Source organism: Lepisosteus platostomus, chromosome 2, assembly GCF_059453375.1.
Source record: "Lepisosteus platostomus isolate fLepPlt1 chromosome 2, fLepPlt1.hap1, whole genome shotgun sequence".
Lineage (NCBI taxonomy): Eukaryota > Metazoa > Chordata > Actinopteri > Semionotiformes > Lepisosteidae > Lepisosteus > Lepisosteus platostomus.
In genome coordinates, this window is record NC_142612.1 from 13,225,606 (window position 1) to 13,238,095 (window position 12,490).

Sequence of the window (12,490 nt, forward strand, 5' to 3'; positions counted from 1 at the left end):
TGACACCTCCCCTGTGAATTTTTGCAAAACGAATTTAAGGCATTATTGTAAGGAATGGTGAAAAAGTACAAGTCATCTCATTCCAGGGTCCTAGTAGGTAGGGCTGCCCTCCTGTGGTTTAATTTAGTAATGCAGTCCTGTGCGGGTTTTGCCACTGCACAATATTGCCCACTAGAAACTACATGATGAGCAGAGTTTTGTGTTTGTGCTGTAAGAGCAACAAAGCTCACAGTTCAATTCAGATTAATTAAGCAACTTGTCGTAAATGAAAAAAATACATGGGCCTTTACCAGTTCCCAGTCTCGCTAGTTAAATCAATTTGTGTATGCTGAGAAGGCATGGGCACCAAAGCACAAAAAATAGCATTTATTTTCTAAAAGAAGTCACTTAAGTACAAAATATAAAATGAAACAGCAATCATCACAATAACAGCTCAGCAAGTAAAAAAATCCCCAAATATAATAAATGTTTTCTATCAAGAAGACACATTTCTATACATTTACAGGATTATGGTTCTTCACTTATTGAAACTGCTGCAACTGAAACTACTGCTACATTTCCCATTACTGAATTCAATACTTGCACACCTGAATAAAATTTGATCTGCATTATTCTGTCTGATAGCTTGTGCTAAAAACACTACTGTATTCACTACACTCTATTTAAAAAACCCTATCAGAGGAATTATGAAAACTGGTGACTGTGATAGCTGAAGTACTTTTTCCCCAGGCTGTCACACATTTATTTTCACACGTTTTTGAGTCATTGTCTTTCTTGAGAGTTTTATTTTCATTGTAAATGTTAACTTTCGGACACAGAGCTCATGCAATGCAGATGTTAAAAGAGACACAGAAGAAAAAGACAGTTATAATAAAAATAATCATCATCATTATCATCATCACACTTACATAGTGCTTTTCTGGACAGAATGATTGTGTGGCCCCCACCTATAGAATGCCACAGCAGCCAAACTAAACCAGTACGCTCACCACACACCAGTTATCAGTGAGGAGGAGCACAGAGTGATGACGCCAGTTCACAGAAGGTGATTATTAGGAGGCCATGATTGGTTAAGGCCAGCGTAACAGTTGGCCAGGACTCTTCTTGAGAAATGCCCTGGGATTTTTAATGACCACGGAGAGTTAGGACCTTGGTTTTCCGTCTCATTAAAAAACTGGCACCTTTTTATAGTATAGTATCCCAAATTCCCAACCACTATACTGGAGCATTAGGAATCACACAGACCACAGGATGAGCACCCCGTACTGGCCCCACTAACACCTCTTCCAGCAGCAAACTTAGTTTTTCCCAGGAGGTCTCCAATCCAGGTACTGACCAGACTCACACCTGTTGAGCTTCAGTGTGTTGCCAGTTGTGAGTTGCAGATTGATTTAGATGCTGGCTGTAAGGATTTGTGTATAGCTATGTGCAGTGCTTAAAAGGTTGCTGCTGGAAGAGGTGTTAGTGGGGCCAGCGGGGGGCGCTCACCCTGCGGTCCATGTGGGTCCTAATGCCCCAGTATAGTGACGGGGGCACTATACTGTAAACAGGCGCCGTCCTTCGGATGAGACGTAAAACCGAGGTCCTGACTCTCTGTGGTCATTAAAAATCCCAGGGCGCTTCTCGAAAAGAGTAGGGGTGTAACCCCGGTGTCCTGGCCAAATTTCCAATTGGCCCTTACCAATCATGGCCTCCTAATAATCCCCTTCTATGAATTGGCTACATTACTCTGCTCTCCTCCCCACTGATAGCTGATGTGTGGTGAGCGTTCTGGCGCACTATGGCTGCCGTCGCATCATCCAGGTGGATGCTGCACATTGGTGGTGGTGGAGGGGAGTCCCCATTACCTGTAAAGCGCTTTGAGTGGAGTGTCCAGAAAAGCGCTATATAAGTGTAAGCAATTATTATTATTATTATTATTGTGAAAACAAGACTCAAAGGAAGAGCTGGTAAAAAACAGTGTGGAGTTGTTTCCGACAAGTTTAATAAGTTTGTGTACTTATTAGTCATGATAAATCCAGTTCAGCACTTTCATTAAACAGTTTTAAGAAAGACGACCACTGGAGAATCTGTGCAATATATTAGGGAAAGTTAATAACCGACATCAAAATTTATCTTTCAATATTTCAGAGCTTATCAATGATGCAGATCTTAATAATTTGTTATAAATTTTCATTTAATACAACCAATCAAAGGAACCTGGCCATAGCAACAAAACGTTTAGTATTTGTACAAGTTTAACAATATTTCAATTATTCGTTTATTCAAGCCAATCAGAGGGTTGAAAGTGTTCCATTTTTCACACTGTAAAAATTCCAAGACTCCGGGTGAAATGGTTATCACGGTAATAATATTCAACCTGGTTTTTCATTTACTTGATTTAGAATATTTTACTGTTTTTTTCAAAGCATCGATACAGAAAGCTTCAGGAATACACCTATTTTTTTGCTTTGTGCTTCACCTCATATCAGATGCCAGGCAATTACTTCACAGTTCAGAGGCGAGATATGAAGTTGCATGTCAGGTTTTAACTACGCTTGTAACTGGGAGGGGATTCCAGAACAGGGGAAGAATAAACAGTGAATTGTTACCAATAGCCATGTACGTGTTAATTAGGACTAAGCCATTATCTCTCAATACATAAGCCCCAGTCGGTAGACTCACTCGGGAGACACAGAAAAGAAACTGGGGGAACAGTGGCACCACTAGACCCAGGAAAGAACTCCATTGAGTAGACAGAGAGCAGTACAGGAAGGCTCTGGCATCGTTTTCTCCACCATTCCCCCCCAGAAGCTGGACTATGAGAAGTCTGGGCAGGGGAAGAGCCTAAGAACCGCATTGTTCAGGATGGCTGGGATTGAAGAGGGTGCCGAAGACCACCAAAAGCCTATACAGAATTCCAGGTCTATGCATTAGCGCTTTAGTAGTACTGCCGTTTCTCACAACTGATGCAGGACTTTCACAGTTAAAATAGAGGCTGGGAAAGAATTTACGTCATATTCACAGACTAGTTATCCACACATCAGAAAAGAAATATAGACAGATCAGTGGGTTTTATGAATAAGGATTACTTAATTCTAACGTGTTTGATCATTCCTGAACCATAATTGCACATGTGCTATCGCAATGGGTTTCACACATATCTCACAGTAACATTTGCACTCAATTGTTAACAATTATATTATTTCAAATAAAAAGATTAAAGAGCTGCAAGTGTAGTTCAATATACGTAAAATGTATTCATAGGGTTAAATTACAGGATCTCGAAAACTTATGTACGGTACTAATTGCTTGAGGAAAAGTGAATGAGTAGACAATCGTATTAAACTCGCGTTCCCCTCTGCTCCTCCTCCAGCTTTCAGCGCTGACCTCTGGTTGCTAGAGGCGAATGTTTGTTTACTTCCGGGGACATCCCCGACAGACAGCCGCCTGTGCTCCGCAAGCTGGGGAGAAAAATGGCAGGGGAAGCAGAAGACGAGATTCCCGGTAAAATGCATTGCATCATTCATTTGCTTCAGTGGAGGGGAGGGGGAGACGCTGGGAAGACCTGAGCAGTAGTCGTAGCCTTTGGGTGTGATCGATGATTGCAGCAGATGTTGCCTGTCTTGCAGATCAAAAAGTGCCCCGGTTTTTGTTTTGAATCAAGTAGCATATGGTTACAGAAGTCGGATCTCGTATCATTCATTTAAAATGCACGTTGTGTCACACATTAGCCGAACGACTCTGTGCACTTTTCCATTTTGGTGCTTGAACGTTGCCTCTGGTTTTGCATCGTATTGTAGAAATAATTGTATATACCAATATACTGATGTCTGAGGCTACGTATTCCAAAATTAATACAGTAAAAGTAAGATATTTTCGTTACCTCAATGTATTAAGTACGCAGTTATGGACGACGCTTCCGTTAATGGGAAAAACGACTGTAACTGGGAATACGAATGACACAACTTCTTTCTTTACTCTTGTGTTTGTTTGCTGGTAGTTAAGTTGATTTTGGCACTAGCAAGCTACAGCGTGTTCATGTTCAATGAATTGAAAAATACATTTAAACTTAACGCTACGAATCTCTGCTAGAAGTTCTTATTGTTGTTGACATTTTGTCTTTTATACTATTGCACGATTAATGCAGTTAGGCATATTTTTAATAATTTATTTTTGTTTTAGTTAGTTTTTTTTATTTTCTCACGTCGAATTTAAACATTCCTCTGTCAGTTGTCAATTACGTCTTGCTTTTGTAGTCAGCCCCATCAGTTTGAAGTAATTGATATTCGTTACAGCATCACTGTGGCAGATCTTAACATTTTTATTTTACAAATGAGGACTTGTCTTGTTTTCTGTGTATTGTCCTAAGGGTGATGAGGAAAAATGAACTTGGTTTTCTATCTAGAGACGAAATGTGTTGTACATACAATTGTAATTTTTTTGTGGGGGAGGGTACTTATGTAGGAAAACATGATAATTATATACGTTTATAACAAATCTGTACTGCTAAAAATAGGGTTGTAGTATTTTGGTGCTGAAAGCCATGTATTGTAGCATCTCTGAAGTTTTTGAAGACCAAGCTGTTGCCACAGAGTGTGGGCAAATACAATAAGCTCTGAGCCTGAGAGATCAAACAACACAGTAATAAAATAGAGGAGGAAAGTGGAGACACAAAGGTAGGGAAAGATAAGACTTTACAAATGAGAAAGGATGTTACTGCCTGAGGAATAATTGCAGTGAAGACGGCCACAAGTCCAATTTCTCCTTGTACAAATGGAGGTGGTGGTGCTGGAACTGCTGACCTTTGTGCACCTATTTTACCTACATGGATACCACATTATCAGAGCAATAACACAGAAAAAGATGTGTTACAGATATAGAAGCCTGTACTGACAGCCCTCCGCAATGCATTGCAAAACAAGTTTGCTCCACAGTGGAACCCCGGAAGCAGATCATCAAGACTAAGAAACTCGGGGATCGGCTCCAGGACACCACCACAGATAAGGAAGTCCAGACAGAGATAACAGCACTTTCGTTCAGCTCATTGATTTGCTAATCTTAAGCAATGAGAGCAATGAACGATACTCCTGAAGCTACTGTAGATCAGCAGAGGCCGTACAGCTGGCACATCTGGCAGATCCCTGGCGAATAAACTCCACGTTTTGATTTTTTTGTTTCTAAATTCTGCAATTCTGACATTCAGTGTTATCTAGGAATGTGTATGAGACTTATTCGTTCTCTTTGTTTATGTAATCTTTCTCCTGAAAAGGCGGTTTTTCTGGAGGTGCCTGAGTTCAAGGCTACAGACTACCATTCAGAGAGGATAACTGAATACATGCTTCTCCAATTTACTGTCTTGTTATATCTCTTTTGTTGAAAGAAGACAACAATGATACTGTACCTCACTATGTAAGAACACATGCTAAGGTGGTGAGATGGGAGATACTTTGATATGAACTTTTAGATTCTCCACAATTGAATTCCACAAAGAAAATATAATGTTTTTTTAAAAAAAAATCTTAACACCTGGACTGTACTTCATAGTACATGAACTGGTGAGCCACTCGGCTTAACAGAAAATGTTAAATTAAAATAGATTCTTTGTAACATGTTTGTGAACATGCAAGAGATCACCTTTGTTTTTGGTTCTGACAGAATGCTTTCATGGTCTAGTTTTCATCAATGATTATTAACTTTGTATTTGTCTAATTTCTCAATTTCATCATCTTTTTTGGGTTAAACATGCCATGTTTTGAAATCAACACTTTGTTAAAAGTCTCCTACATCTGACATTAGATTATGTGACTGGGGCAAATAACTCTTCTCTTGCAGGAAACTGTAGCATATGTTTAAAAACAAATTCAGATCTCTGGAAAAACAATAACCATATTAATTTCAATACAGCCTGAAAAAAGAGAAAATGAAACTAAGGCTTAAATTTTGCTGGCATCACTCACTGTTTTGAATGATTAGGAACTGTTTTTTAGAGGAATTTGACACTGCAAAAAATACTTTAATAATTTTCTTTAAATAATTAAAAAATAATTAAGGAACAAATCTGGAGATGCCCTTGGATAGAACTTTATTAAGTCTGTGTAGTCATAATTAATTAGTCATGTTTAAATATATTAGAAATTTAGCTTAAAAAGGCCTTTGATATTAATTACATTTAATGTTTGTTTTTTTCACTACTTGAAAATTAAAATATTTGTTAAACAATTTAACATGGGCAGCTATTGTCTTTATAGCATGGATGTCAGACCAAAAGAATGTTTTAAATAGGTGAAAAACCATGCGCTGCAGTTTTCATCTTTTGCACATCGACAGCTGCTGTCTCGTTGTTTTTCTCTGCAGAATCGGGAGCCGTCTTCACCTTTGGGAAGAGCAAGTTTGCAGACAACGTCCCTAGCAAGTTTTGGCTGAAAAACGATAAGGCTAAGCAAATCTCGTGTGGGGATGAGCATACCGCGCTGATAACAGGTAATCCTGACTACTGGATTTTTGACTGGGTGGGAAAGTAATATAGTGAATAATCACCATTGAATCTTGAATGTATGACAGTTCAATGCTGAGTGATTACAGAAGGTCTTGGGGTAAGTCTTGTTCATTCTTGTTTATATGGGGAGCAAAGACATTCGTACAGTACAGGTACATTACATTGCTTATTTCTACTCTTCAGGATCAGCATAGTAAAAAGTTTGAGAGAATAATGGGAAATGACAAGAGGCAGATGGGAAAACCAAAAAGAGTATAGTTTGTTTAATCTCCATGAGATAACCATATTTGTACTGATAGTGGTGTATGAATATATTTAGCCAAGGAAGCATGGTTAGAAGCAACAGGACCCCCTTGGAAATGAGGTGATGCATCTCAAGGAGTTTTATTCTGTCAGTGAAGTTTAGAATGTGAAAAGCAGGAAAAGACAGCAGTGTCGGGGTAGTGGTCTGGGCTCTGGACTTATGGGTTAAAATCCCTGGTGAGGGGCTACTGCTGTAGCTTTGAGGGTCCTTCTCAAAGATTGTTCTAAGAAAATGTCCAATTGTATAATTATACACGTGAGCTTATTTGGATAAAAAAAGCGAATTTAATAATAATAAATGAGAAGTTACAAAGCTAGGTATAGCTGACAAGGAGCAGGAGTTCTTCGTGTGGGACGTGTGTATATTGCATATATTAACAAGCCCAGATGAGCATACCCTGAGGGTGGTTTAGGAGCTGGATCTTTAATATGGTATTATTGATAAGATATAATCGGTGAGATAAAGGACTGAATTATGTTCATGTTTACATTTTGCAATGTGATATTCTTACACTTTTATTGATGATATAGCAGTGTACTGTATGTACTGTGTGTAGCGATTAGCAAATGCATTCCCTGTGTGTATCACTAGTTTATGTAAGATTATTTTATGACATTCCCATTTCTGTCACTGCCAGCACACCTAAGCATGTTCACAATTGTCTAATGATTTTAAAGCATTAATTACAAGGAGTGCTTGCTTTGAAGGGCTATGACAAGGTAATTTTGTTGGAGTCCACTGTTTTATTGGAGATGAGATGCTTTTCGTGGTCTACAGTCATAAGACAAAGAAGTGGGAGTATATGTTTTCTGTATTTTCTGTAAAGTACTCTTACTGTATGAGCTATAGTATGCTCACATAGAGTAAGAGTGCTCTGACCAGATGTAATTTGAGATGCATTATCTTTGCCGTTAGTATGAGTGAGTAGAAAGTGATGAGAAAACCAAATGCCTCCTGAGCAGCTGCATCAAGGAGATGAGGCTGTCAGTCTGTGGCTAATATGCCTCTTGGGAAGCCAGTCTGCTGCTGTTACCGTCTTTCTCTGTTGCTGCTCAATGTATCTTTTTAATCCCCTAGAAAATGGCAAGCTGTACATGTTTGGCAGCAATAATTGGGGCCAGCTGGGGCTCGGAACAAAGAGCACAGTGAACAAACCCACTTGTGTGAAAGGTTAGTCATTCCACCCATTGTTTCTTCTTTGTGTCTGTAACAAGTGTACACTAGCTAACTGCGTGCAGAGTGTGGTATTGTTTTGCTAGCAATTAAGGCTGCCACCTTGGCTTTTAATCTTGTCAGAAAGTAGTCTGTTTGGCACTCAAGGGCTGAAGTGAGGTAGGAGGCAAAGATGATTCTAGGACCGGGCAAAATCACTGTACTTTCTAAGGTTTAAATACAGCCAGAACTCAGAACATCGTGATAACACTGTGTCTGCTGAGTCAAAAAGTTAAAATAAAACACAATCCCTTAAGAGTCTTAAGATTGTATATACTGTATATTCAGGAGAATGTTTTTTAAATACTGTACATAAAGGTAGATTTGGGTAAGGGATTTAAAACTTGCAAACAGCTGCATTATTTATCCAGAATGGCTTTTCATCTACACAACAATATCTATTAGTTTAAGGAAAAATAAATGCTTATAAATATAAGGGTAAAATATAAATATAATATATAAGGCTCTGGGCCACAGGCCGAGCTCTATGGCTCAGACATACCTAATTAAAGTTTGAGCCATGTCTCTATCAAGTCTCTGTAGTCTGTGTAGTCACACATCAGTTGTGAGAACGAGGTTTCCCTATGTGTCTGCGTACATCTATTAGAGTGCCTCCGGTGGCAGGGATCGGAATAGCTCAGCCAGGGCTCTCTGCTGTGGGCAGAACAGTACATGTGGTGACTTCCCAGGTGCCTGCAGGCTTGCAGTGACATCAGCAAGAGGCATGCCTCTTTTCAATTGTTACGTCCTCTCCTGCAAGGAACTGTGGTACTTGCAGTGTGTCAGAAGGCGAATGTGTGTGATGTGTGGAAAGTTTGGAATAAAGGAACAAGTAATAGGTTTATTCCATGCTGAAAAAAAGAAGAAAGGGAACACAACGTTTCGGCCGTGGAGCCTTCTTCAGGTGTCAGTTTGGAATATGCTTTGTAAGGCTCTGATGTGGATGTGTTACAGTACTGTCCTCCTTCTCCCCATGAGTATTTTTGCATGCTCTATGAAGAAAAAGATAGAGCTAACAGAACACAAAACCCTAATTACATCCATGTGAGAATGTGAAATACTCAGCCCTTCACAAGTTATTCAATAGTTTGGTTATACCCACTGTGGCTATTTACATAGATTGGGGGTTATATAGTGGCCTCTAGTGGCAGATCATTTGTAACTGCAACCCTTTCTTAAAGTGGTCTGCCACAACTATGGTATATACAGCATTTAAAAATGAAAATTGTCTAGTTTTGAAGTTTTTCTTTTGATAATATTTTTGTTGTTTTATTAAAGCTTTAAAGTCAGAAAAGGTGAAGCTTGCAGCATGTGGAAGAAACCACACCATAGTTTACACAGGTAAGTCCTTCTGAGCAAATTTCAGGAAAAAAAACCCAAGATTTTTCTTACATACAGTTGAAACGCTGAGGTTAATATATGTATGTTACAATATATAAGTTAAGAATATGGAAATAATCTATGGAAATGATCCTTATATAGAAATAATCCTCAAGGCCATGAATGTAAACCTCAGAGCCATATTTGTCTTGCTAGAAATTACAATATGTAGAGAAAGGAAAAAAGGTCATGCTGTTTATGGTCCCACAATGCTTCAGGGGCCAGCAACATTTGGCCTCAGAATCACACGCAGCCCTTTGGCTGGTGAATCTTTACAGTAAAATGATGTAACAGCTGTACCCAGATGTTCACAATCAGACATTTATCATTAAATACTATCAGTTTTAAAACCGTAGGCTACTGGTCCCTAAACACTCTGAAATGCCAGCTGCAGATGGGAATCCATCTCATCCATTTTCACATTCCAGGCCAGTCCCGCTCTCTGCATTGCATGAATTTTATCATGTTTGGTTTGAGTTGAACCTGTTTCATGCTGTGTGCAATGCAGATTAGCTTCACTAAAAACAAGCAATTTTTTAACGTTTTTTTTTAGAATTGATAGGTTATTTTTCTTAAGTGTGGTCAATATATAACAACATCTATAGAAAGTGTTGACATTAATAAATATCCAACTTGTGCAGCACTCAAAATACTTGGTTATTGAAGAAAATTAAAAAAATGACTTCTCGTTTGGTTTGCCAATCCCTGGACTACTGGGCACAATTCAACCTGCTATTAATTCTGGCCATTATTTGTTTTAAGTCTTCTGTATTGCAGAAGTTCATCACCCTGGCATTGTTAATGGCCTGTTAACGGCCTGTTGTTAAAGTATGCTTCAAAGGAAGGAGTAAAGGTTTATTCCATGCTGAAAAGAGAAGATAAGGTTTCGGCTGTGGAGCCTTCTTCAGGTGTCATACAGCCTCCTTCAGGTGTTTCTTTTCTTCTCTTTTCAGTATGGAATAAGCCTTACTTGAACTAAGTACGCTTCATACCTAATAATTCCATCACTCACGGCTTCCCGGATGTTTCTTTCTGTATTGTTCTGCTGGTGCCTCTGTTTTCAGCCCAAGGGAAATTGTATTCTACTGGGGGCAATAATGAAGGCCAGCTGGGTCTGGGCGACTTTGAGGAGAGAACAACGTTCCACCAGCTGGACTTCTTCAACACCGAGACTCGCGTTAAGATGCTGGCAGCGGGGTCCAACATGTCCGCCGCGCTCACAGGTAAGACCGCCCCAGGTGAATAAAGTGGGCTCTGCTTCTGGCCGGATTGTCAGGGCAGCATCTGACGAGGTATTTGGTGGGCAAGATTCCCCAGGATATGGATTAGGTCTTCACCAGGTAACTAGGTACAAAAACACTTGTCAGAACTGAGGTTCAAGGTTTTTAAAGCTGCGTCTTTATGTCTTTCAAGGTGTGAAGTTAAATGGATTTTACAAAGTGCATAGCAATGTGTATATGACACAGTGTTGACTATAAACACAGTAAGCAAGACATCTGTTGTAATATTACAGTATTTTATTTAGCTTGCTAAAAGCACAAATGGAAGAATGGAACTCTTCTGGGATAAGATCTGATTCTTTGACTTGATAAGCCCAAAATAATTATTCACAGCATCTCATTTAGAAAGCAGTTAGTTTGTGGTGTGGTTATTCCAGGGCTCTTTTTGTCATTCCAGAGGAAGGGAAGCTCTTCATGTGGGGAGACAACTCTGAAGGTCAGATTGGACTGGCCAACAAAAACGGTGCATGTGTCCCTCAGGAAGTGAGTGTGGGGAAGCCAGTCGTTTGGGTGTCCTGTGGATATTATCACTCTGCTCTTGTGACAGGTGGGGTGTCAGTTTTTCTTTTTATTACTCTCAACAGGAGTATTTCTGTACTTTATGTCCACTCAGTACTAAAATAAGACTTTACCATGTTTCGATTCAGTGTACTTAATCAGACATGTGACCTGTGTGTGCCAATTTGTTTTTTCACGTTTTCTGACCTATTTTGTGTATTCTCACAGAGTTCAGTTTCTCTCTTTTATTCCAAACATGCATAGAACTGTAGAAAGCACCATGTCATAATTAAAGGGATGATTTCTGTAAACACTGGAGTCCATGCATCAATATATTGGCAACTTGTTTTTCAGTGAATGGATACAATCTAGTTTGAAGCAGGTTGACAATTTGAAGCAAAAGATGTGTACAGGCACTTTGATTTTAGCTGAGTGATCAAATAGGGTAGTTCTCAGATCTTTAAATAGCCTTCCTCAGACTCTACGAGAGACAAATTCTTTGACTCTCTTCAGATCCAAACTTAATAATTGCCCTTTTACCAGGGCCTATGTCTCATTGTCCTACATTCTTGCTTTTTAAACTTGTATACTCATGTATTTTTTGTTGTACCCCTTATTGTACTTTTTTTGCCTTTTGCCTTATCTCTATGTACAGCATCCTTGGGTTTGGAAAAGCACTTTATAAATCGATTGTTGTTGTTGTTGTTATTATTATTAAAGGAAACTACATAACCAGGTAACCAATTAGTACACCTCTAGACTGAGCCTAAAGACTTGGTGCTGTGTTCCTTTCTGAAAGAGAGATACGCGGAACGCATAGTGAATTGACGTTTGGACCTGTTACTCCATTGCAGTTATTTTGTGTTCCATTGCAGCCGATGGGCAGCTGTTCACATTCGGCGAGTCTGACCATGGAAAGCTGGGGCTGCCCCCACAGCACTTAAACAACACCAGGGTTCCCCAGTTTGTGCAGGGGATACCAGGCAGGGTCACCCAGGTGGCCTGTGGTGGGGGCCATACTGTAATCCTGACAGGTAGGAGCCCTGTTCACTCCACTCACCTGCTGAGAAACCAAGTGGGATTTTCTCTGTGTTTTCTCTTGCCATGGAACAGTGACATACCTGAAAGTCACTGTAAGCTGAGAGGCTGAGACAACTCTCGGAAGTAAAAGCTGGAAATGGCACTGTGTCATTAGAGACATATGAACATAAGAAATGTTGTTGAATACGACACAAATTGTGTTTTTAATCCTTTTGTATTTTCACCCAGCCTGGAAAAACCGATTGTTTAAGACTCAGCTTTCTAGTAATGGGAGCTGTACCTGCATGGAGAGAATGA

The 12,490-nt window shown here is 39.5% G+C and overlaps 1 protein-coding gene across 1 annotated transcript in view; it reads left to right on the forward strand.

The window, feature by feature from the left end:
• Positions 1–2,547: 2,547 nt before the first annotated feature.
• The window catches only part of LOC148675961 (uncharacterized), a 33,274-nt gene continuing 23,331 nt past the window's right edge, over positions 2,548–12,490 (forward strand). The window contains exons 1-8 of the mRNA XM_088644235.1: positions 2,548–2,903; positions 3,356–3,486; positions 6,337–6,462; positions 7,860–7,952; positions 9,273–9,335; positions 10,439–10,597; positions 11,052–11,201; positions 12,028–12,186. Coding sequence (XP_088500361.1) covers positions 3,456–3,486; positions 6,337–6,462; positions 7,860–7,952; positions 9,273–9,335; positions 10,439–10,597; positions 11,052–11,201; positions 12,028–12,186 — 781 coding nt within the window. The 5' untranslated portion in view covers positions 2,548–2,903; positions 3,356–3,455. The remainder of the gene's footprint in view (positions 2,904–3,355; positions 3,487–6,336; positions 6,463–7,859; positions 7,953–9,272; positions 9,336–10,438; positions 10,598–11,051; positions 11,202–12,027; positions 12,187–12,490) is intronic.